At 47.1% G+C, this 25,939-nt stretch overlaps 3 protein-coding genes and 1 long non-coding RNA gene across 20 annotated transcripts in view; 2 read left to right on the forward strand and 2 right to left on the reverse strand.

The window, feature by feature from the left end:
• The window catches only part of LOC105558384, a 23,760-nt gene extending 11,704 nt beyond the window's left edge, over window positions 1–12,056 (reverse strand). Inside the window, exons 1-2 of one of the 8 annotated variants that reach the window (XM_012006015.1) lie at window positions 11,890–12,056; window positions 3,731–3,827 (exon numbers count right to left, since the gene is read on the reverse strand). In XM_012006015.1, coding sequence (XP_011861405.1) covers window positions 3,731–3,821 — 91 coding nt within the window. In that variant the 5' untranslated portion in view covers window positions 3,822–3,827; window positions 11,890–12,056. Of the gene's footprint in view, window positions 1–3,730; window positions 3,828–4,501; window positions 4,589–7,530; window positions 7,740–11,884 lie in introns of those variants that run through there. The other 7 variants (XM_012006014.1, XM_012006013.1, XM_012006019.1 and 4 more) reach the window with 7 other exon arrangements.
• On the forward strand, window positions 8,118–8,607 carry LOC105558383. Its single transcript, XR_001008667.1, has 2 exons — window positions 8,118–8,234; window positions 8,358–8,607. It is a non-coding gene; the product is annotated as an uncharacterized LOC105558383 (long non-coding RNA).
• Window positions 12,057–12,144: 88 nt separating the features above from the next.
• Window positions 12,145–25,939, forward strand: part of LOC105558381 (nuclear protein localization protein 4 homolog) — a 22,641-nt gene continuing 8,846 nt past the window's right edge. The window contains exons 1-9 of the mRNA XM_012006012.1: window positions 12,145–12,587; window positions 13,130–13,210; window positions 13,296–13,500; window positions 13,689–13,833; window positions 15,018–15,155; window positions 15,254–15,557; window positions 15,668–15,805; window positions 15,899–16,046; window positions 16,282–16,442. Of these exons, the coding sequence (XP_011861402.1) occupies window positions 12,576–12,587; window positions 13,130–13,210; window positions 13,296–13,500; window positions 13,689–13,833; window positions 15,018–15,155; window positions 15,254–15,557; window positions 15,668–15,805; window positions 15,899–16,046; window positions 16,282–16,442 (1,332 nt within the window). The 5' untranslated portion in view covers window positions 12,145–12,575. The remainder of the gene's footprint in view (window positions 12,588–13,129; window positions 13,211–13,295; window positions 13,501–13,688; window positions 13,834–15,017; window positions 15,156–15,253; window positions 15,558–15,667; window positions 15,806–15,898; window positions 16,047–16,281; window positions 16,443–25,939) is intronic.
• Window positions 16,646–25,939, reverse strand: part of LOC105558380 — a 13,147-nt gene continuing 3,853 nt past the window's right edge. For 6 of the 10 annotated variants that reach the window (XM_012006007.1, XM_012006006.1, XM_012006010.1 and 3 more), the window contains exons 2-4: window positions 23,067–23,384; window positions 21,138–21,287; window positions 16,646–21,046 (exon numbers count right to left, since the gene is read on the reverse strand). In XM_012006007.1, the coding sequence (XP_011861397.1) occupies window positions 19,691–21,046; window positions 21,138–21,287; window positions 23,067–23,384 (1,824 nt within the window). In that variant the 3' untranslated portion in view covers window positions 16,646–19,690. Of the gene's footprint in view, window positions 21,047–21,137; window positions 21,288–23,066; window positions 23,385–23,775; window positions 23,835–24,525; window positions 24,702–25,939 lie in introns of those variants that run through there. The other 4 variants (XM_012006003.1, XM_012006004.1, XM_012006001.1 and 1 more) reach the window with 2 other exon arrangements.

Raw genomic sequence — 25,939 nt, forward strand, 5'->3', positions numbered from 1 at the left:
ACAAAAGCTGCAAGTTGATTGACTACACATTTCTCGGAACTAGAACTTGAACCAACTTCTAGCATCGTGGACACAAGCCTTAAGATACATAATTGACCCCCAGGTCGAACGAGTGCCGAGACCTCGTGGATGTCCACGATGTCCACGATGCTAGAAGTTTGCCCAAGTTCTAGTTCCGAGAAATGTGCAGTCAGTCAACTTTCAGCTTTTGTGGAACAGCTGCAAGTTGATTGGCTACACATTTCTCGAAACTAGAACCTGGACCAACTTCTAGCATCGTGGACGCGCAGGCCTTAAGATACAGAATTGACCCTCTGGGGCGACCGTTAATCCAGATCCAAGTTCTTTCGGAGGAGCGAACGCTGCACTCGACGCACTCGAAAATAAATGCCCGAGAGTGCGGGAACGCAGCTTGAACACGTGGTCCGCGTGTTGCCCCGCTCGCTTTACGCCGTCCGCACGGAATTTCGCGCGGATTATGGAGCACCCCGCTCCGGCAGCCCTTCCGGGGCCGCTTCCGCGTTGGTCCCGCTGGTCCCGCACGTGCGATTCTATAAATTATGGCCGCCGCATATCGCACGCGTTTACGCGCCGCTTATACTCCTACGACTTCGCTTTCCGAGCCATTCATCTCTAAATCCCTAAGAATCGGTTAGCCAGCACCTGCATCGCGCGAATAAGTCTGCTATTTATATCGCTTTTCAATTTCACTTGCACGTTCCAAGAAAACGACCCGACCCCTGGTCACTCCGGCGCGTTTCTCGTTGCATCCCAGTGGAGTGCATCGACGATTAATCCGTCACGAAGCCGGCCGATACGACAACAACGTCGCCGCCCTCTGAGTCATCGTCGCCCAAAGCGTCACCGAGTCCCGACGGCTGTTTATAGATGGACAGACAGATGTTTATTTCGTGCTTGAAAGGGCTACGGAAGGGCTGACGATTACTACCCGGCGAGAAATGACTCGTCGATCGATGCCGAAACGATGTCGAATCGACGTCGAATTTCTAAGTGTCGATTCGATATCGTTTCAACGAATTATTTCTCACTGACTAAGGGCCTGAGCAGAATAGCTCTGTCTTGTACTCTTAAGACACAAGACAGTTAAGCCAACGGCACACGATACTATTTTTCCTACTGTACCTAAACAATAAGGATGCAGAGTTTTAGATCAGCTGACTTGAGGCTGAATCCTGATTGACTCTCGCAAGCAATCCGGTAGGCAAAATAGTATCGTGTGCCGTTGGCTAAAGACTTAAAACGCGAAACATTGTCCTAAGAGCACAAGACAGCTATTCTGCTCAGGCCTTAACCCAGTGAGAAATGAGTTTGGGAACGCGCTTTAGATTACGTTCCAAAACGTTTTCTCTGAGGAAATTTTACTTGAGAAATACATCGAAAACGCTCAAAATGGTTTCGGAATGGCCATCGGGAAAAATATTCTTCGGCGAAGAAGATTTTGGAACGTAACCCTGAGGCTAAATGCACGAATTGTCCATCGCTGTACACTGACAATAGGAAAAAAATTCCATTCCATAAACCGCTAGTGTTTCCGATGGTTAATTTTTCTGATTAAGGTTTTTCCAACCCCTTGGTAAACTAATAGTTAAATTGTGTATCTGTCTTTGTCTAATTTAAAGGAAAGCCGAAAACATATATGATTTTATTAGTTAATTTATTAAGGCCCGGTTTTTCATTTTCTGGTTCATTGTTAACCAGTTAGTCGATTCTCTGTCTTTTCTTAAAAACCGAGCCTGAAAGATTGGAACAACCGACTAAATTATGGATATATCCGATGAAATTTATCCGATAAAGTAGCCAACATTTCAGTCAACATTAGGTATTTTTCTTCTTTGTAATACATACTTATGTACATACTAAAATTTCCTTTCTATGTATTGCGGTTTGAGCATTTGAAATTTGTTTCCAGATTGTACTTGAAAAGGACCCTATAAAGAGATCGAAACGTTCCCATACAGCACGCGTGACTTTTAGACGTCTAAAATGGGTTGTGACTTAAATAAAGATCACTTTTTCTTGCCAGTCCGGTCGACTCTTCAAAAAACTTTTAATTACCACTGGCGACAATAAGCTTCGCTCAATTTTGTTGTTTATCCGATAAAGTTGCCGATGAGATTTGATCGAAAAGCCGATCGCGTTCTTCATCGGGTATACAATTTAATCCGTTTGTTATGTAATTGGATTATCCGATTACATTTAATTTTTCTCAGTTGCAGAAATTATGCCAGTTAAGATTTATGCAGTTTAAAATGATTTATTAAACTCGCGACGGCCGTTTATATTTGAATCGCGCGCGATTCCGAAATCGTCCGTACGATCTGGCAAGAGTCGCGACGCCAAGAGAAGCGAGGACGAGTAGACGCGGCGGCGATAGCGATGACCCGCGGATTATGAGCGTGCATGACTGGCGGAAGTTAGAGACCTTGTAATCAGAGACTGATCGTAGGAGGGAAACATAGGCTGTTCACTCTTCTACGATCGTAGAATGTGACGAACTCTTGTGGCCAGTCTCTGATTACAAGGTCTCTAGTGGAATCGAAGGGTGACGAGGCGAGAAACCGATTGATCGCGTCATCGTTTTGTTTTTTCTTTTTTTTAGAAAACTTGAATCACAGCCGTCACGAAATATGCCACGATATCACGAGCCTATATTTAAAATAGAATAATCGAGACGGTCCTCAACATTCCGAGCTATATTGGACGGTGGTCTCAATTGGGGACGAGAAACTTAATCGTCGATCTCCGCAAACGAAGGTCTCGTTTTATTAACGTGTCCAAGTTGTACAGTGATGGACAGAATGGTTGCGACACTCTTTTTTTTAATCAGTCGGGATTACGTTCCAAAATCGTCTTCTCCGAGGAACATTTTACTCGACGGTCACATTCCAAAGCCATTTTGAGCGTTTCCGATCTATTTCTCGAGTAAAATCGTCCTCGGTGAAAATGTTTTGGAACGTAAAGCCGAGCCTAAACGCGCGTTCCTAAACTCATTAAAAAAAAGTGTGGCAACCCTTCTGTCCATCACTGCATGTACATACGCGACAAGAAGGCCGAAGAACCGCGATTTGCATGACGTGTTATAACAAAGAGAGACGTTTGCCGCCGCGTTATATCTTTAAATAACATTCCGCCGACTCAAGGTAAGACAAGCTTAAATTTACGCCCGATGAAAACAGCGATGAAAACAGCATTCCGTTTCGACAAATATTGTTGAGCGATATCGCTGGTCACGCGAGTGCCGTGACGCGGGGCTCGATTCTTTAGGTCGATAACATTTTTAGGGGAAAGCCCCGTGCCCTCCTCCCCCCTGAGCATCATTTAATTACCAGCGTCAGTGTTTTCTTGACCATACCTGGCATTTTTAACGGTTAAAAACGCCGACGTTGTTAATTATCGCGGGCGACAGCGAAGAATTCTTATTAGTCGATCATTTAATCACATTGTAATACGTAAACGTCGAACGTATGCGCACGACTCAGAATAAATGGACATTTTTCGGATCTCGTGCCATTTCGTTGATTTCATAAAATAAAGCACAGTAAAATCCAATGCTCTGCGTTTAAAGAAATATTTGTATGTTACTGTCTGTTTATTTACGAATAAAACGCGGCGACTGAACGCGTACTTTCGTCCCAATAAAATATTGCTAGAAAAATCAAGTTGAAAAGGCAAACGTCTACTTAAATGTTAATGAGTTTCTCACGCTTACCGATGAGTATCTGCGACATCATCGCAGCCATTCCCTTGGTGAGATCATAAATGTACAGCTCCACTGTCGTCCTCATATCTTCCTCCTCCATCTCGTCCTGAAAAAGTGAGTAAGTAACGTCCCTTGTAAATCGTAACGACTGTTACAAACTCAAAGTAATCATCGTTCGAGACAATAATCGTCGAAATTGTCACACGATCCGCATGCGTGTACGCTCCAAATCCAAGTGTGTAAATCGCGAGGTCTCTTACGCATTTGCAAGCGTGTTACTTTTACAATTTTACACACTTGTACGTACGCGCGTGAAATCGTAAAAGTAACACACATAGAGGAAAGTGAGATAGTAGGTTCTCCACGTCGAAATTCAATGACAAATCTTTTCTTCGCAACGATTGCACGATCTAACAATCAATTTTCCACCAAACAGATTTCACTCCAGGCAATAAATTCACGAAGAAACCAATATATGACGCCGATTAATTCAACAAAGAACCTCGCTCTATTTCATACTAGAAACTTATCTCACAACAGGAGACTATAAATACGTAAAAATCCAAGTGTGCAGTTTGTACACACGCGAGTGTGTAAAATCGTAAAAATAACACACATAGCTCGACGATTTACACCCTCGGATGTGGAAGTGTATTCCCGGATCTATGTAAAATACCCCGTACGACTACTCTCGACTTTCACGCGCGAAATCCACGTGTCCACCTCAACCTCGTGAGGATCGCCCCGAGTATTCTGATGCTATACACCGTTCCGAAGTACCTTACGACGTCGGGCTCTGCCGCGTGTAACGACTTGGGGACGCAAATACACCGTTCTCGACTCGGGGAGCCGTGCTCCCGCACTATACGACCCGAGAGCGTCTCTCAAAGAGACGCTCCCGTCGAGACGTCGACGGGGAAACGACTCGAGGCGGGAACGCCGGCCACGAGACGGTTTTCGATGCAACGCCCGCGCGAACCATCCTCATCGGCCGCGGGGACAAATGTTGCGCGAGTATCCAAAAATAAGGACTTTTCGGGCCTCGATTATTTGGCCACCTTCGAGGCTAAATGGCCTCCATTTATCTCGAGTGATTGTGGAGAAAAATATCCATTCTTGTAGCTACGAACAATCCGATAAACGGTACCCAAAGCTCCCGCGGCATTTACGATCGCCTCGCTGAGAGAAGGAAGTTGTTGGATGTGACCAAATAAAGTTTACCTGCTACAATTCCTTTAGTTTGAATATTTCCGTTTTCAAGTTAAACACACGTCAATTCTCGGGAGTTAACAAGCACTTGCTTGTGACGCACGTAGTTGAAGCAAGAAATAGATGTTTCATTAGACACTTCAGTTTTCTCAGTGCCGCGACGAGAAAGAGAGAAGACGTTGATATAATTAAATACTGTTGAAGTGCAATAATTTCCTTAATTTCAATATTTCTGTTCTTAAGTTCAACACACGTCAATTCTCGGCAAATTAACAAATACTTGCTTGTGACGCACATGCTCTCTAAAAGTCAATCAGTGCGTTACTGACGACAGTTATAAGTATAGCATTGAATAATTCAGTGCTACGCCTTATACCTTACTTATACCTGCGAATCAGTCAATATTCACTGTTTTCAGTGATAATCTATTAAATTTTAGAGAGTAGTTAAGTCAAGAAATAAATGTTTTATTAGACACTTAATTTTTCTCAGTGCTGCGACGAAAGAGAGAGAAGGTAGCGATATAATTAAATAAAGTTGAATTGCAATAATTTCCTTAATTTCAATATTTCTGTTTTCATGGTAAACAACACGTCAATTCTCGGGAATTAACAAGCACCTGCTTGTGACGCACGTATAGTTGAATCAAGAAATAGATGTTTTATCCCACACAGCACAGAAAGATTGCAGGAAGATTGCAGAAATGTTACATTGCAAGATTGCAATATTGCAGCAACGTTGCGCAACATTGCTGCAACGTTTCTGGAGGATTGCAGCAACGTTGATTTCAACGCCCTCAGAGAGATTGCAATGCAACATTATAGCAATGTTGCAGTGCAATATTTTTGGAATAATTTGTTGTTGTACACAAGCAGAGAATTTACTAATTACATATACATCCGGGCCTTTTTCAATGCATAATAGCAAGCTATTGCGAAGCAACCTAAGGAGGTTATATCGCTTCGCAATAAATGGAGATTGCGAGCAACATCGCACTGATCAAGTACTTAATAATTCGCCCATTATTGGTATCAACAAAAATAACATTATAAAATTCTCGTAATTAGAAAAATTTTTTTAATAGAAAATATAGTATTTTCATTATTTTTGAAACATTGTTGCAATAATACTATCGAAAGTTTGCAATTTTATATCCCTGCAATGTCTCTGCAAAATTGCAACGTTTCTGCAATGTAACTGCAACCATCTGTGCTGTATGGGATTTGACACTTAATTTTTTTTCGTGCTGCGACGAGAAAGAGAAGTTGTTGATATCATTAAATGAAGTTAATTTACAATATTTTTCTTAATTTCAATACTTTTCTTGTTCAAGTTGAACACACCTCAATTTTTGAGAATTAACGAGCGTTTACTTGCGGCAGCCGCATGTTACAGTTGAATCAAGTTGCATCAAGAAATAGGTTTGCCATTCTAAATTTTTCTCAGTGCTACGACGAGAGGATAATTCGGAGAAAGCGCGGTACTCCCGGCCCCTCTTTCTTACGTCGTGTCTCCCCGATTACGGCTTCTTTGACGTTCTCGTAAACGGCGTTCGGTTTCGCGCGGAGAAACTTGTCTGGCGTGACGAAGCCGAGGGAGTTTCACCGCGCGATTAATCTGCCAGTGAGTCAGCGATTTAGACGCGTTCGCGTACGTGCGTTACGTGGAAATGGAAACCGTCGATACAGCTTCGTCCTCGTGCGCGAGTCGTTTGACGCAATCTAAATAATTTAAAGAGATATTGCGAAATCGCCAGGGAGAAGACGCGAACTCTAACAAGCGTCTAGGTGCCCGATACCTTGCCAAGCTATCGCGTAGAAGAGCAGACAAGTGAGACCGATTGAAATATTATTTCTCACTTTATTCGAGCTCTTTGACAATTTGCCCTCGCAGCAGATTCCTGCCAATTTCAAAATCCCCGTCAAGTGTGTCTCTAAACAAACGAGGGGGGCCTGTCAAAACCTTGCGTAGCGATAAGACAGCGGCGTCTTAAATGAAAATACGACCGAATCTCGACACTTGCAAGCGTTTATTTATTACGTAACCACGGTGACTTTCTTATCTACTTTTCGCCGCAAAATAAGTCCATCTTTTACGAGAGATGCTCCACTCCCTGAAGAAACATCCCAATAAACGCACGTGTATGTTAAACGTTATTAAGCGCAGTTGATATGAAAGTTAGTAGAGAAAAGTCCCCTATTATATGAATCCTCCTGATATGAAACAGCAGGATTTTTGCTAAATTAATAGGCATCGTCTATTGGTTTCATCGCGAATTTATTGTCCCTGGAGTGAAATCTGTTTAGCGGAAAATTCATTGTTAGATCGTGCGAATAAAGGTCTGCGATTAAATTTTGATGTTGAAAACCTATTATCTCGATAGAGGACTATAAAAATGCTGTAATTGCACCGCTTTTGTACTACTTTGCCGCCACGTGTTTATCGGGACTCCTCCGCTTCAACGTATCATTAGAACCGAGCCGAAAACTGAAGATCAATCACGAACAAACTGTTCTCAAGCCGCAGAGAGTAACGGAGAGACGAAAAGCGGGCGCGTCGCCTCGCGAGGAACAAGAAGAGGAGCGTCGAACGAGGCCTACCTTCCTGCTCTCATCGAGGGCCTAACAGGTGGATCGATTATCGGGTACGACCTCCTGGTCGGGAAGGAGGGAAACGGACGGAAGCGGCGGGCGGGCCTCCTGGCGGATCCTCGACGACGACGAGGAATTAACTTGACGCGCGCGTAGGTCGAGCTAGATGGCTACCGGCTAGCAAATGCAAACTGATCGCGCCGAAATCCTCAGCGGAGTACGCGGGGTCCCTCACGGCGCGGTAGTCGTTCTTGGCAGGAAGAAACGGTAAAGAGGTAAGAGGGTCATAAGCAGCGGCCGCCGATCCGCCCCGCGGATTCGCGCGGCTCGCCGCCTCGCGCGATTACGCGTAGCGATTATCGCGTTCCTCCGTCCTTCCGGCGGTGCTTCTGGAGGAGGAGGAGGAGGGACGTGCGTTTAAAAGACTACAGCTATTGTCGCTGAGTCACGCCGCTCGCCGTCCAGTGTCCGCGTCGAATGACGCGCGGGCACTCGACTACGTGGGTTACGCCGGTCCATCTCCGTATACAGGGTGTCCCGGGATGAAAGGTCAATGTTCTGGGAGGTGATAGTATCGGCCATTTTGAGCAAAAATGTTCATATGAATATACGTCTCATTCCACACTGCTTCCGAGATAGAGCTATTTGAATGTACAGCGGAATATGGCCAATTTCATATGCAAACAATTTCACGTGAGTTCGAGAATCAAAAGGTAATTAACTTCAGTTAAAAGTTAACAGTCTATAATGTAACTAAGTTAAGTTAAAATTATTTAACCTTATTTTTTTAACTGGACATTTAACATACACGTGCGTTTATTGGGATGTTTCTTCAGGGAGTGGAGCATCTCGTAAAAGATGGACTTATTTTGCGGCGAAAAGTAGTAACTAAGTTAAGTTAAAATTATTTAACCTTATTTTTTTAACTGGACACTACCAAACCCTGCAAGGCAGTCTTTAAAGCAAAAAGTGGTTACTTTGAGCTAGGAATCTGAAATTTAATTTAAATCTTGATTAAAAGCTTGTCGTACGTACGCAAGTATCTTCGTTTCAATTGTCTTTAGTTAAATAAACACAAAGCAAACTACATCGATTTCATTATGTATTTCGTTCTTATTACACACTTTTATAAAGTGTTTCCAAACTTATGGAGGGTACTGTATCTGGGGGCGCCCTTTATTGGACACCACATTATTGGACACCGCATTTTTCGATATCGCATTTAAATGAGTAAGATGCGTAAGGATCTTGCTAAAAGCACATACACACACGCGGGGGGGGGGGGGTGCAAGGGAGGCCTTCGGCCGCACTCCCCGCACCCACCCCGCTGGTAGGACTTATTAAACACCGTATTTTGCGACACCGCATTTTTCGACACTGCATTGGCCGCGTTCAGTAGGCACAACTGTTGAGCGAGCGCTCAATGAATTCTTAACATGATTGGCTGGATCTAAAAGTATTAGCGGTATTAGCCAATCATACTGAGCGCTCACTCAACAGTTGTGTCTGCTTAACGCGGCCATTATTGGACACAAACGTTACAAGGTGGTCCACGCTTCCTACCGGCGGGGTGGGTGCGGGGAGGGGGGCCGAAGGCCCCCCTCGCACCCCCCCCGCGCGCGCGCGCGCGCGCGCGTGTGTGTGTGTGTGTGTGTGTGTGTGTGTGTGTGTGTGTGTGTGTATGTGCTTTTAGCAAGATCCCTACGCGTCTCACTCATTTAAATGCGGTGTCCAATAATGTGGTGTCCAATAAAGGTGCACCCCTGTATCTGCATATTCGACATTTGTGAATACGCGAGGTATTTTGATCATTTCTACAATGTTATCAGCACAACGGTCAACAGACGTATAAGAGTAAGTTCCCGCAGACGTTTATGAGGTTGCAGGAAGGGTGAAGTGTACAGAGAAAAAGTAAATGCACGAGACATTCAAGTAGCTCTACCTCAGAAACAGTGGGGAATGGGACATATATTCACATGAACACTTTTGCTTGAAATGACCGATACTATCACCTCCCAGAATATTGACCTTTCCTCCTGGGACACCCTATATAGGTGTTTTTCCGATATGCGGTTTCTTGCGTGTCTCTTGTGATTTCACAGTTATTCCGGAACATAATGGACGTTGGCTAGAAACCCTGGCAAGGCGCGTTTTGGAATATGCACGCGCGTCGAAAATACGCGTGATTCTCCGTTCCGGATAGAGAATGCGACGCGAATCGAGAGAATCTCTCCCAAGAGGGAGGGGGAAATATTTCTAAATTTGACAACGCAGATATGTGAGTGTCTCTCGAAAGAGAGACGCGATGATTTTTCGCGGCTGAAATAAACGTGGAGTCTGCGGCTATACGGAGCTGGCGAGAAAACGTCGCAATTGTGAACGTTCGTCAACGACGGATTCGCGGGCCTCCGGGGAATTCGCGAGGCTCGAGCCTGCTAGATCTAATCGCGCTAAAATTCCTCGTTCGCCGGCGAAAGATGCGCCAGCGTCCACTTTATTTATATCCGAGTGCGATCACCTGGCAAAATTGCCGATTGCCGCCACCGTGGCCATGACCAGATAACAATTCTCGACTCATCGCTCGTTCCCGCAACCATGCGAATTTCGATGATCCACGTGTACGCGGATAAACGCAACTAAACGCAGCTAAATGTCTGTTAATTCTGGTCGACCGTTAACTTTTCAGAGTAGTCAACTTCTATTGTTTATTCCGAAAAATTGAAGCTAATCTTGGTGAACGTGGACGTTAATCGGAGTTTCAACAAAGTCATCACCCTCATTCGAAAGAGAAACCAGGGTTGGCAAAGTTACTTTATGAAAGTATCTAGTTATAGTTAGTTTATTCGCTAAAAATGTAACTAGATATAGTTACAAGTTAAAGCCTTCACACATAAAATTCCGTAAAGACGTAAAACGTAAGCGTAAGAAAAGCAACAGATTGGATTTGCAACTGCTTGCGTTATTGTCTTACGTTCTCGACTGTGATTGGTCGATTTTCTTATGCTTACGTTTTACGTCCTTACGGAATTTTATGTGTGAAGGCCTTAAGCCTCGTCTACATAGAAGTCGTAAAGTCGTAGTCGTAAGAATAGTCGACTATGATTGGTCAATTCTTATGTGCCTGACGGAATTAACCAATCGCAGTCGATTATTCTTACGACTACGACTCTGCAACTCGCATTGTAGACTACGCATTACAGTTACTCAAAAAGTAACGAATCGTTACTTTGCAGTTACTTTCTTGCGACGAAAATTAAAATATATCTGCATTTGAATTGTTAAGTGTCTATAAAAACGTTTATGTGCAGATGCAAGGTTTAATGCAATCTGTGGTGGTTTAAAAAATATATAAAGTAACTATTAATATAACTGTTAAATTATAGTTGCTAGTTATCGAAAGAAAAATGTAACTGAGTTAAGTTTTACAGTTGCAGATGGAGAGAACAAAAAAAGTAACTGTAATTAACTTCGTTACAAGGGGTGCTTTCGCGACGTAGATCAAAATGATCCGGATCAAAATGATCCGTGCTATGATTGGTCAAATCTGGAATTTCATTGAATAAAATTTCAATGAGATGCTACGAAATTTCAGATTTGACCATCATAGCACGGATCATTTTGATCCGGATCATTTTGATCTACGTCGCGAAAGCACCCAAGTATAACTTCGTTACTTCCAACCCCGAGAGAAACATATACGAAAATTTTGCTCTCACAGAAAAGTCGAAAGGTCTGAAAACCACGCGAATGGCTAATCAACCTTTCTGTAAGAGCAGAATTTTCGCATACGTTTCCCCTTCGAGTAAATTCAACAAAATCCGTGCCCCCTGATCGCCTCCCGCCAATCTAGGCAAACCGAGACGCGCGTCCGCGCGTCTCGCGGGCGAGGGTGCGAGCGCAGCGCGCGCAGCGTCGGAAACGCGCGACGCGCACAACCGATCTCGACGAGCGTCGCGCTGCGTCGCGCGCCGGATATGCTATATCGACGGCGCTCCGGCTCTTTCGAAAGTGTGCGCCCAGGGGTCGGCGTCCGCTTCTACCCCGCCGCAGGGCAGGTTGCATAGTGCTCGGAGATCGCCGCGGGAGAGAGGAGAGCGTTTGCGAGTGGCGTCGCAGGCGTCGTCCTCGTCGTCCTTGTCGTCTGTCGCGCGCGCGATTACGGTCGTTCGATCGACGCTCGGACGGACGGCCGAGGAGCCAAGAAGAGAGACAGAGAGAGAAAGAGGAGCAGAGAAAGAGAGAGAGAGAGAGAGAGAAAGAGAGAGGAAAAAAAAAGAGGAACGAGATCGCGCGAGGGCGAGAGAATTTCGGAGTCGCCGCCGGAGAGAAGAGCGGCGCGCGCCAAGCGAGAGAGACGACTTACCCCGACGCGACGCGACGCGACGTCAAGCAAGGCCCCCCCGGGGACTCGTCTCGATTCGACTCGATTCGACTCGCACTCGCCTCTCGCCTCCGCTCCGGTCGACCAGTGGCAGGGACGCCCGCCCGCCCGCTCGCTCGTTCGTTCGTTCGTTCGCTCGCTCGCTCGTCTGGGCCCTGGCCTGTGGTGCCTCGTCGAGATCTCTCGCGGGAGTTGGTTGTACCGCGCCGAGCGTGACGGCGGCGAATCCGTGGCGCGTCGTGTCGTGTCCAGGCGGGGTGACTCTCAGTTCCGCGCGCGCTCAGCTGACTCCCGTTCCCACGGCTCTACGGTTTACGTTGCGCGTCGCGGACGGAGTGCGGGACTAAAGGGGCGCGTGTGCGGTCGCGTGGCGACATCGGTAATATCGGTATCCGGTAATCATCGGTGCCCGTCGCAGAGAATACGACTCGGTCGGCCGCCAGCAGGAGAGAGAGAGAGAGAGAGAGGGAGAGAGAACGCTAGGAGCGTACGCGAGGCGGACGGAGAAGGAGACAGGCGTGGAGGTTAGGTCAGCCCCACCGACGTTGACTCGACAGTTTTCTTGGCCGCGCGGAGCGTCGCCGCGACGCTAGGGACTTTGGCGCCGCCGCACACTCGTGCGGCCGTACGACACAGCGGGCTGAACAGCTGATGCTCCACGGACACCGGCGAGATGTCAAATATCGTAAGTGCACGCGGGCGGCCCGGTCGCTCCCGGCGGACTCGCCTCGCGCCGGAGGCGCGACGCCCCGCGTTCCGTCTCGCGCGCCCACGTCGCGGCGTGGCCGCGAGGAGAAAAATTCCCAGACAGCGGGAGCGATACGTTCCGAGACCGCGCGCGGCGGAGGCTACCCGCGGCGCCTCCCCCCCCCCCCTTCGTTCCTACTCCGATTAATTTCGCAACGTTCGGTCTCTCTATTCCTGACAGTCGACTCGCCGCTCGACGAGTCTCTCCAATGTAATTATGTAACCTTTGCAGAGAAACCAAGGAGCTAGGGGATCTCCCTCGCGCCAGTCTTGTTGTCGGTTGTCACTGTGATACGTGGGAACCCACACAAGAGTGGCCAGAGTGTCCTTTTTCACGTTGACCTCATTCACATATAAATAAAGTAGTGTAGCGAGGCCGGGAGCGCCCAGTTGCGTTACGAGGGACTCTATCCTGCACATTGCTCTGAAACTGGCCGCTGCCTGGAATGTCTGTTGTACGCTGCGTTTGTTTACTTGCAGATCCTGCGCGTGCAGTCTCCAGAGGGTACAAAGCGTATAGAAGTGCTACCATCCGACACAATTTCTCAGCTTTACGAGAAGGTAGGGAGATAGGATTTTCGCAAATGCACGTCCGGAGTCAACAAGTGGAATGCGAGTTTCTCTAATACCCATCTCGCTTGCCTAGGTGTACGAAGCCTTCGATCTAAATAGTTTTGGATTTAATCTCTGTAAGCAACGAAGCCAGAAGGAGCCACTCACGTCCACCCGGAGCAGAACGGTGTCAGGGATCGGTCTTTCTCATGGAGACATACTTTACCTCGTGCCAGCCAATGGCACGCAACTGTGGAGTGCTCCGTCAACCAGTAGTGCCTCCAATAACACTTCTACAGGTACTATTCATTCGCACGCAGAACTTGTCACTTGAAACAATAAGTAGAATTAAAAAAAAGCGCGCGCTATTAGCCAACTTTGCAAATGATAACATTATTCGTATTAAATCAGCGAGTGCATGCGTAAGGAAACTTTATAACGAGCTACAAACTGCAGGAAACTTGAAGGCTCTTGTGTCGCTTTGCAGAATCAGGCCCAATGGACACTGCAAACGGAATTACAAACCGTTCATCTGGTATTTCGCGATCTCCGTCGAGTGTAGTCGAGAATGACATCGACGAGCAATTGTGGAAGCTGGACGGCAAGATCCAGCGTAAACGCGACGAGAAACTGTAAGAAGTTGTGTCTAATAGCGAATTCGGTTGCTTGCACCGAGTTGCACGCTAAATGCGCACTAATGCTTGTTTACAGTCGATTCTTATATTTAAAGATCATCTGAAGTGTCTCTTGAAATATTTCTTAGCCTGTAAAACGATCTGTACGGCGTCCAAACGGGTCATTTTTTTCTTTTTGCTAAATACACTTGGAAATGTATTTACAACGAAGTTAAATATAAGAATTGACTATAAACAAATCTTGGTGTACACTCGGTGCGCACTAGTGCAAACAACCGAATTCGCTATAAAAGCAGGGTTGGGAAAGTTACTTTATAAAAGTAACTAGTTACAGTTACAAGTTCCAAGTTACCAATTCTGAAAAGTAACGCGTTACAGTTACAGTTACTCGAAAAGTAACGAATCGTTACTTTGCAGTTACTCCCTTGCAATAGAAATAATAATAACGAATCTGCATCTGAATTGTAAAGCGGCGGCCTTAGCGGAAAAATTTCTATAAATAACTACAAAAAGTTGATTTGAAATAGAAATTTTTATATCTTCGTTGAAACATTTATTTCTTTGTAAAAATATCTATAAAATAGTATCACAAATTACAATGTTCTCAAATCAAGAAATTATTGCAAATAGTATTTCATGAAAATGTACAATTTTGTAAAAATTAGTACAAAACTGTACTAGTTTAAAAAATTTGAGAAACAACGAAATCGTAAAGAATTAAAACATCTGCTTACTTGTAAAATATTACAAAAATGAACAAAAGTGTTCCAATTCTGGCATTTTTATGTTGATTTTTGTAACACTTTTTAAATTTACGTAGAATTTCTTAGATTCTGGCGGTTATATTTAATTTTTTTGTAGAATTTTGTAGAATTATTTCCGGCAGGGGATAAAGGCGTTTATGCGCAATGCAAATGCAAGGCCTAATGCGATCTGTGGAGGTTGAAAAAATATATAAAGTAACTATTAATGTAACTATTAAATTAGTTACTAGTTATCGAACAAATGTATCTGAGTGTTACAGTTACAGATGTAGAGAAAGTAACGAAGTTAAGTTAGAGTTACCAAAAAGAAGTAACTGTAACTGTAACTTCGTTACAAGTAACGAGTTACTTTCCAACCCTGCTATAAAGTGATTCGGAGATAGTGTCAAAGTGGGAAAGGGCAATTGATTTTTACAGTTGTCGGCATGGAGCGAGAGGATGCTGCGTTCACTGTTCGCCCCTGGAACCCTTTGACGAATTTTACCTGAAGGAACAAAATATCAAGCATCTGTCCTTTCATTCATATCTCAGGAAGCTCACTGCCGGAGTTGATAGGTGCGTGCAAAGTGCGCCGTGAAATGACTGGAGAAACGTTACAAGATATTCGACTGTGTCTCGTATATATACGTGTATATATATTTTTTTTGTCGTAGGGGCAAGTTCATACAATTAGACGACATAAGCTGCCGTATAAAGACTGGCTGCAAGGACCATCCGCCGTGGCCGCGAGGGATCTGCAGCAAGTGCCAACCGAACTCAATCACTCTGAACCGCCAGACTTATCGGCACGTGGACAACGTCATGTTCGAAAATGCTAGTTTAGTAGAACGTTTTCTTAATTACTGGCGCAGCACTGGGCACCAACGTATCGGCTATCTGTACGGAAAATACGAAGTACATTCGGATGTTCCGCTAGGAATTAGAGCAGTCGTTGCGGCCATATACGAACCACCGCAGGTACATAGCGCTCGTACAATCTTCGACAAATCTATAAACATACATTTTTGGTTAACAAGTATCGAGATAACGTTCGCGTTATATATTTCTCTCTTTTTTTTCTTGGTCAGGAAAGTACAAAAGACACGATAAGACTTCTGCCGGACGAGAAGGAAGCGTTAGTCGAGGAATTAGGCCGGACACTTAATCTGAGGAGAGTCGGATGGATTTTCACCGACCTCATTGCCGACGATGTCAAGAAGGGAACGGTAATTTGATACACTTTTATTCCTCATATAATTCATTCTCAAAAAACGAACTCGTACGTGCGGCGATTAACCTCGTCAGTTTTATTCGGTCAGGTCAAACACGTCCGCAATATAGAAAGCCATTTCCTATCTGCTCAAGAGTGCATTATGGCTGGGTACTTTCAAAATCGGTACCCAAACCCCTGCCGCTTCTCGCCTAACGGTTATTTCGGCTCAAAATTTGTAACTGTCTGCGTCACAGGTAAGACAATCTTATTTCTAACATATGCATTCTGTTTTTTTTTGTTTGTTTCAAAGATATTGGGTTGATTAAAAAGTTCGTTTCTTGCGTCGTATCAGGGCACGAACCGCCTAGGAAAGGAAGAACGAATTCTTTGATCAACCCAGTAGTACACAATAACAACGTTTCCTTCGAACATTATCGAAATCTCTGCTACAAACGCCATGCAAAACTAGTTATCTCCGGCATATTACAGGTGACGATAAAAATCAAGTACACATGGAGGGCTATCAGGTATCCAATCAATGCATGGCGTTGGTACGAGACGGCTGTTTGGTTCCTACAAAAGACGCACCGGAATTGGGCTACGTGATCGAGTCGACCGATAAGCAATACGTTCCGGATGTCTTCTATAAGGTAAGTTCAAACATATCGAATTTTTTTATTTTCTATTCGATTACGCTTTCTTGAATCACTTCGAATCTAATAATACATGTATATCGAACGAGTGCCTTCGAATTCCCATATATGTCTATCGCAGCTTAATGTTTATTGGAATTTACGCAATTTTGTCGCACAACTTAAGATATAGGTATAGGATACGAACAAATTATAATACGTGAAAGGAGAAGAACAGTTTATAACTCAAAATCGATTGATTAAAAGTACATTTAAGTTGGGGCAATAAACGTTCACTTCGCACATGTATAATGAAATAATAAAATTCGTTTAAACGAATGGCTCTTACGGTGATTACCGCGAACCTGAAAAAAAAAGATCACGATCTTTGCGTTTTCAATGATCATCACCGCAACTCGAGAGCGAGGAATAAGAGAGAGAGAGAGAGAGACAGACAGAGACAGAGCGGAAGTAAGAAAAGGGAGAGAAATACCGAGGGAAACAATGGCGAGGTAGAAAGGCGAGGAAAGAACTTGTCCAAGTGCTTACAGCCGCTCAATCGTTTAATCGCACGCGAGGGGCCAGGTAAATCGGTCGGTCATTAAAATCGATATTACAAGCTATGCGTTGTTACCTCATCACGTTCATAAAAATATATACGTAGTTTATATATTTGTGTGTGTGTGTGTGTGTGTGTATTTGTATATATATAATATATACGCGCGCGCATAGGTGTCTGTATCTGTGTCTGCGTACGTGTACAGGTGGGCCTGATCTTCACTCGCTTCGATACAATATGTTCTTTTCCTCACGATTGCGTCTACGATTACGTTACTAAGAGTTACAATTTGTCGGAGTCTTCCCCGTTCCGGCGATCGAAACGGGAGAATTCGCTCATTCATCCATCCGTTCGAACACACAATCATCCAACCAAACCCCCCCCCCCCCCGAACCCCCTTACGGTCGTCGTGTATACAATATTGTACGTGTGCAACCGAGAGCAAAAATGGCTTCCGGCGTGGGGAGATCGAGAACTGCTTTTCAGATCGAACCAGCCTCTCTGTCTCCCTGAACTTTCTCTAGATACTAGCCAGTCGTAAACCGCTGGTCTCTCTCGTCTAGAGAAGAGAGAAGTGCTCGATGCCCAAAGCGCAGTTCGCCACACTTGACACCATTGCCGCTCTTGATCGTACAGGAGCGAGTTATTTATCCCTAAAGGCGACGCGCGACGTGACGCGCATTTACGCACTTGGCGTCAATCGTCGCGACGTCGATCGCGAGAGTCGCGCGTTCTTTTACTTCATTTTTTTTTAATCAGCTAATCAACAAGTGTTAAAACTTTCAAGTTCAACATCGAATGAGGCTTTTCTTCGAGAAGGCATGTCCGCGACGACGCGAGGGCGTGCAAATTTCTGCTTTGTTACGCGTGAGTGTGCCTTGCCTTGTACGCGCGTGGAGATTATACGCACGCACGTGTGTTCGCGGGGGAGGGAGAAGATACGCATCCGCCTCCCCGCGTACGCGCGCGCGTGTGTGACACTGTACGTAACGATAATAACGCATGGGACTTCATTACGAGGATTCAGACGAGTAATTATAACGCAGTTTACATTATATCGTAGTATTTTCGATATATAGCATCGAGGAATGATTCGTTTAATATATATCCGCACATAATCTTCTTCTTTTTCTCTTTCGTTTCCCGATTAAACGACACGAGGCTTACGGTCTACGTAGTAGTATTTAGGCCTTGCATACATATGCGACGTATTGAGATCTAATCTTAAATACAGATATAACCCAACGACGGTTCGCTAGTTCGCAAAGAACGAAAAGGGAAACGGGCTTGGGCCGCGAGTATCCGAGCGGCCGGCATTCGCAAGATTCTTCTTCGCAAGTACGCGCGGGCGCGATGAATATCTCTTCTTTTTTTCTCCTTTCCCCCCCCCCCCCTTCTTTTTCACTCTTCCCTTTTAGCTCTTTTTCCTCGCACCCCTGGAACGGAACGGAACGATCGCCGTGTCCGACGAACCATAAACCTGCCATCCTACGTGATTAACTATGCCGAATAGTCTCTTCTCTTCCTCTCCCGGGCTAAGATATCTAAACGAGAGACCTGCGTACAGTGGAATCGCGCGGCTCGCGACTTTTAAGCAGCAAGTCGCGAGGGTCGCAAAGAAAATAAAAAGTAGAGCGAGGGTCGAAAGAGTCGAATGCGTTCGCTCGCGCGCGAATCTCGCTCTTTCGCCTCCTCCGGTAAATATATAATATGTCTCGCGTATACGACACACGCTTCGGTTGCCTCGGACAAGACAAGTTCGCTACACTTAAATCCCCGGGTTATTCTACGCGTGCATTTATTTTTTTTTGTTATCCCCCACTTATTCGCTATCTACGACCTAAAACGTTAGCTGCGCTCGCAGCCGGCCGGAGAACCGTGTCTGCCGCGATATCCGCGCGGTATTATTTTCTCCATTTATATCACGTTGAACGCGCGCGCGACGCGCGCTTCTATGAAACTACAACGTCGTAGAAGAGTTAATGCCGATAATAGCCAAAATAAACGTCAGACCTCTCTCTCCCTAAAAAACAAAACGAATACGTCGTATCAGCTAGAGAAGTCGTATATCACGGTTGATCTCTGAGGTACGTACGTGTGTGTGTGTTTGTGTGAGTGAGTGTATAAATGTGTCGATCATCATCGTTATTGTTAGCAGAATCTCGTATCGATTCCCAGTCAATAGCAAAATATGGATTTTTATCTCTTTTTCGTCTTCTCGCACACGCCCATGTTTTAAAAATAGACTCGACATCTTTAGACACTATTGTTAATAGTTAATTAAGTTGCATGATTCGTACGGAGCGCGTCGAGGATTCGCGGAGCTAATTAAACGACGTCGCAACGACGTCCCCGAGCGGACATACGCGCGCGGCGAATATAATAGTAACAATAATCGTCTCCCGTCGTCGGACAATTACGTGTGTAAACGCGATTCTTTTTTTTTTGTTTCTTTGTCACTTTGCGCATCTCTTTCTTACGTATTAGGGTTTCTCTCGCGGCCGCGAACGCGCGAGTCGGGGATACCGTGGCGACCTTCCCTTCGGTTATCTAGAGCAGGAAAACGTGTTGTATACGACGTTATATCATATCGTGTATATATATATATACCGAGTATATATATATGCATACTCGTTTCTCGGAGATTTGCCCGGCGTTGCGAGGAACCGCGACAAACCGCGACAGCGACAGCGCGACAGCGTAAACGTTACAATTTGCCGCATTTCGTGATTAGAATATTCTTGGTAGGCTTGCCGGTCTGGTCGCCGAACGTAGATATCTTCTCCACCAGCTCCAGTCCCTCGACCACGTGGCCGAAGATGCCGGTGAAGCCGCGCATCTCCTGCAGTATTATGCGAAATTGCGAGCCGACCATGCCGAGGTTGTCGTGCCGCTTTTGCGTCCGCCTCATGCCCACCGCGCCCCTAACCGCTGGGAACTTGGTGTCGTCCGGCATGAAGTAACCGTCCTCGAATATGCTGCGCCCGCCGCGGCCGTTGTTAAGCTCGAAGTCGCCCGTGATGACGGACTCGCCCTCCCAGCACTGGAATATCGTGCAGCCCTTGTAGCCGACTCCGGCCTCCCCCGTTGACAGCACGCTGAAGTTCTTGGCCATCTTGGGCGCCACGTCCGGCCGCACCTCGATTACGATACGTCCGTGCGGCGAGCCGTTCACCTCGATGCTGAAGTAGTAGAGGGGATACGGGTTCGCGGGGCCCCGCGTCATGCCCGCCGTGATCGCGTTGGACGGCGGCTGCGGGGACGAGTGGACGGTCACTAGACTGCCGCCGCCGGTGCCGACCGCGTCGGACATGAACGTCGACTGTTGCTGCGGATGCAGTATGGCGTTGGGCGGTGCGGGCGGCACGGGTTTGACGGACGGTGAGCCGGGTGGAATGAGAAGCTGGGGTGCTTGGTTGGGCCCCGGTCCTGCCGGCGGCGGCGGCGGCGGCGGACCCTGATGAACGTGAACGGATGGCGCCTGCTGCGGCGGTGGCATCATGCTCGAATGATGGTACTCCATCGAACCGTTTTGCATGTGCTGCTGCTTGCTGACGACGTGGCGCGTGTACAATTGCGACATGCAGTAATTGGCGAGGAACAAAATCGGGTTGTGTGTGGCCGCGAGATGATTCGATAGGCGACCCCCGTTGCCCTGAGGGATGATCGGGTCCCCCGTGTGTATGCCCGCCAATGCCTGCTTGAGCAAGGCGAAGTCGAAGATCACCCCGGAGTTGCCAATGAGATCATCTAGCTGGCACTGCAGCATCATCTCCTGATACTTGGACTGCAGCCTTTGCTTCTCGAGAATTAGCTGCGAGTGTAAACTGTACACGTCGCCCGGGGTTTCGCTCATCTGCAGGCCGACCTTCGTCTTACCTAGGGTTTCGCGTGCATCGGTTATCTCGGGAAAGTGACCCCAGCCGTTGTGCAGATCCGTCTCGACGTGCGTCTTCAGCGTCATGCACGCCTCCAGCACCTTTAACAGAAAGTCGCGTTGCTGCGCGGCCAGTCTTTGAATCTCCGACGACAGTTTACCCACGGTGACTAACTCCAGTTGAACCTGCGAACGCGATTATCTCGCCGTTAGATCTCCCTCTCGCTCCAAGTTCCCGCCGGGAACCGGCTAGGACGAATAAGTAATAGGCACTTACGTCGGATATGAGCTGTTCTTTGGCATCGGTTTGCGATTTGATCTGATGACCTGGGTGATCCTGCGGGCTCGCGCACGCTCTGCAAAGCGCCGTGCAACACGTCGCACACCACAGCGCCAGTGGCATCCCGTGTGTGTGACAGTTTTCGCTCTGCGAAAATATTTAAGCGTTATCGATCCGCGAGGGGAAACGTGTCCACGTGTTTGCACGATAAACACGTGGGTTCACGACCCGCCGGGGCGCGCAGGCGATGTCGCGAGTGGAATACGAAATTCCCTCTCTCTCTCTCTATCTATCTATCTCTCTCTCTCTCTCTCTCTCTTTAACACATGAGTCTCTCTCGTGGAGATACCTTCGATTCATTCGAGGGGCGAAACGTACGAAATTACTCGGCCGGAGCAGTCGCGTTCGCGCTCGAGGATGAAAGAGCGCTGACGTTCTTACAACATTATCCTATTATTGCCGGGACCGTTCCCTCTCGATACGGCTTCGCACACGCGTCCTGCGTCTCGCGTTCGGTTACCCCGAGCCCCCTCGGCGAAAGCTCGCGCTCCCGAGTGCAGCTCTTTCGTTTTCGAATCCCACGTGATTCAATTTCACTCGACGGCGACATCGAGTTCGAACGAGTCGCGAAACTAGCTCTGCTCCACTACGTTCTTCTCAACACGAAATACTTCCCGTATCGGTCTCGAGCGGGGGATCGCGTTTATCTAAATCGTCATGTCCGAAATAAGATTCTCGACCCCGAGCAACGCGGAAAATATCGGGGGGAATCTCCAAGGGGGTGAAATGTTGTCCCACCGATTACATGGTTTCATACGATTTCATGCAATTGCAAACAATTTTCTTACATGCACGATTAAAAATAGCTGTTAGATTTCCTCAAAACACATCTTTTTTATTTTACTAATAAGCATTTGCTTATAGAGGTAATTTCACCTAAGATTGTGGTATTCGGTTGGGTAGAAAACGTGTCTCCTCGCTTCCCACTTTTCCCACCAGTCTAGCCGTGCTCTTAATGGGAGGTAATTTTGTATTCGTATCTGCTGTTTATTGTTCTAAATTTGCGCGCGAAGGCGAATCAACTCACTGTCCTAACAGCAACTACTTCAGTCTTGTTATGAAAAAAATAATACGCGCTTGTACAGACGTGAACTATGACACATATTTGGATATTCACTAAAAAAAGTAAACTTTTTGAGGAAATGAGAACATGCCGAGATGTTCCAATTCAATGTTCATTGACGTAGGAAGATTGCTTATGGTCACCAGTAATGAATAAAATAACAACGGGAATTTGTAGTCAACCCAACTGGCTAGTTGCTTTATTTAAATTAATACAACGTTTCGACCCTATAGTTTGGGTCCTTTTCAAGTATTACTGCAATCAACAACAATCGTAATTTACAATCTCTTATAATTACGATTGTTGTTGATTGCAGTAATACTTGAAAAGGACCCAAACTATAGGGTCGAAACGTTGTATTAATTTAAATAAAGCAACTAGCCAGTTGGGTAGACTACAAGTTCCCGTTATTATTCAATGTTCATTGTCCAACAAGTGGAGACTTGAAAGCGAAGGCAAAACGATTACATCAAGGGGTTGGCCACTGAGGTAATCTTTGTACAAGGGCTAGGTAATTCAGCGGCAATCCAAACGAAATCTTAGGTAATCCAATATATTTGGGGTAATTTCAAATATTCCAAGGTAATCTTGAGTGGTATGAGATAGTGTTGGATTATCTCGAGTAATCTGAGGTAATTTAAGGGTAATTTTTGTACACCGCTCGGTGACCAAACCCTCGGATTACACGGAAATTTCGTAAGGATTTCACAATGATTTCGGAGACACTGTGACCCAAGGGGATAACTCACGATTACATCAAGTGGTTACCCCCCTTGGGAGTCTCGCTCGCGCGAAGGTCCTACCTTTCTCTCCTTGTCCACGAGCTTGCTGGACGTGTTGTTCGGCGTGATCTTCAAACACGGTAGATTGTTGGCCAGGGCGAGCAGAGCGGAGTGGGTGGGCAGAGCGTCCGGGCCCTGGTCGCCCAGGTCCGTCTTCTTCCAGCAGTGCGCGCAGAACAGGTCGCGTCCCTTCAGCAGATTGTTCTCGATGCAGCGCAGGCAGAAGTAGTGCTTGCAGCTGAGGTACTTCGGGCACTGCTCCACGTCATTGTACTTCTGCTTGCAGCAACCGCAAAGCGTCAGCTCCTCCAGGTCCGTTAGCACACTCGGATCCAGCATCTGGAAGCGCAATACACGCGTACAACATGTGCGTGCGTGGCGCGCACAATTCCTCCCCCGTGCCACGCGATTCCGTCGCGGGCGTACACGCGCGTCAAGACACACATAACACGTACACACGCGGACGCATACGAAGCCCTTTTTTTTGTCGCCTACGTCGCTGGCTCGAGCGAAGCGATCGGTGTATCCACAACGCGAGTTTAGAGGGAAAAAAAAAAAGTCGCGATAAGAAACGCCTCGTGTGCCGCAACTCCCCGAGTTTTATTCCCGCGCCGCGTCGATCGTAACCACCACCGTACGAATTTCATTTGTAACCCACCCGTTCGCTTCCCATTCACATCCCGCTCGGTTTGCACACACACCCCCCCGGGGGAAGAGAGATTGGATTTACCTGTTTGAGCAACATCACGGCGCGAATTACGAAGCGTAGGCGTCGGTTACTACGTGCCCCTGAAACAGATCGCGATAACGTTTACAATCGCGGCCGATGCGGCTTCGCCTCCAGGGGTGAGGGGGGTTGGGGGAGAGGGAACGTCGCTGAAACTTTTTCGCGGATATGCGCGCGGTCCTCGAGCGACAGAGGCACCGTAGGGTCCGGTGCTCAATTCTGTTGTCTTGCAATACAGTGAAAATGCCGAAAGTGAGCGGCTTTGTCTTTTTTTAAGGGGACGATGAGTTAGTGAGTGAGTGAGTGAGTGAGTGAGTGAGTGAATGGGTGAGTGAGTGTGTGTGTGTGTGAGAGAGAGAGAGCTACTCACTTTTGGTATTTTTACTACAGTGCGAGACACAGAATTGACCCCCTGGGGGCTCGATTCTTCAATGGGAAACGTGCGCGAAAGTTCTGCTCGCACGCAGAAAGGTTGAAAATCGAGTGGTTAAAGACCACGCGAGCAGCTCAATCGGCTTGCAACTTTTCTGTAGGAGCCGGAATTCTCGCGCGCGTCTCTCCTTCGAACGAATTCAAGAATCGAGCCCCTTGTTCCACGTAGCCGAACCCGTTGCGAGTTTATCCTCTTCTGCTCCACGCTGGAGAGAGAGAAAGAGAGAGTGATAAACTCCGAACGAGAGGGCAGATACAAAGAGCACAGTGACGCGGGGGTGAAAAGGAGCTTTCTCCGACGGAACCAGCGACGAGCCTCACCGCCGACGCCGCGTGTCACGCAAGAACTGACGCGATTCACGCGGCAGAGGGTACCTCGCACGAGGGAGAGAGACTTGCGAGAGGTCACGCCGTCAGCCGCGTATGTAAACAAAACACTCGGTCCGCCGTTCCCTCTCTCTCTCTCTCTCTCTCTTCCGCTCTGTATTCTCCGTCTCGTCACATGGTCGCTTTCCTCGCGCGGAGTCTCTCTCTAACGTTTACTACGTGGTCTCCACGCGCCGACTCGACCGTAGACTCGTCTGCCGTCCCGTCGCCGTGGACTTTCCCGGCTTGAAGAACGCGCGGCGCGAAACCGCCGCCGCCGTGTCGGCCTATATTCCTTGACCCATATATCGCACCTCGTGCGTCATCGAGTCATCGACGTTTTCCCCGTTAATGTGCCTCTCTCTCTCTCTCTCGCGCGCGCTTGTCGCGTGCGCGCAGGACACGAGCGACGACGTCGTCCCGCGGTATTGTTTACGTCCTTACGTCGACGACTGGCCCACTCGTCCGCTTTTCCTCTCGCCGCGAGGCGATTCGGCGGGGAATCGATACGCCGCGGCCGCCGCCGCCGTCGCGCACGTGACGACGGGTAAACACGTTCGCCGCGCGCGCCAATTCGACTCGCGTCCGCGACTGCTCGTGAGAGGGAGCGGGGAGGAAGCGCGAGCGACGACTTGAGCTCGCCCGCGATGTCCCGCTCTCGCCCTTAACCCTTCCCCGTGCGCCCTCGCGTCGCCCCGCGATCACCTTGACCGTGCGCCGGAAGGATCCCTCGATAAGCGCCGTGTACCGTGAATTACGCAACGCGACGCTATTACGCGCTCCTCTGCGCACCGTCGCGTCCCGGAAGATAATCGATCTCGATCCTTAAAGGCCTGTGCCCACGATGCTAGAACTTGGATACAGTTCGTGGTTCTCTGATTCTCGTAGCCTTCGCTTTTTAACCCTTTGCACTCCTATGTCGAGTGTGACTCGACATCAGTTTTTATCTCAGGAGCTTCTTTGTCGAGTCTCACTCGACATTTTTTCAAGTCCAAACCAATAGATGAAAATAGATTAAATATAATTCGGAGTGCGAAGGGTTAAATAATCTAGAAGAGGGAAGAGGGCGATCCTTTAGTTGCGTCGCGTGTTGGAAATGTCCAATTTGAAAAATCAGAATTGCAAACGTCGCTTAACTTTAATCTTGGTTTAATTCAGGTTTGTCTCTTTCTAGAGTAACAATTAGAAAGAGACAGGGAACGAATTAAGCTAAGCTTCAAGTTAAGCGACGCTGGTGAAGCCTGGCCTTAATTATCATTGAGGCCCGGTTTCACCAACATTGTTCAACTGGAAGCTTAGCTTAATTAGTTCTTCGTCTCTTTCCAACTGTTACTTCTCAGGCCCGGTTTCACCACCGTTGCTCAACTTG

The sequence above is a fragment of the Vollenhovia emeryi genome, unplaced genomic scaffold (genome assembly GCF_000949405.1).
Source record: "Vollenhovia emeryi isolate VEMERY1.0 unplaced genomic scaffold, V.emery_V1.0 DF939349.1, whole genome shotgun sequence".
NCBI classification, from domain to species: Eukaryota; Metazoa; Arthropoda; class Insecta; order Hymenoptera; family Formicidae; genus Vollenhovia; species Vollenhovia emeryi.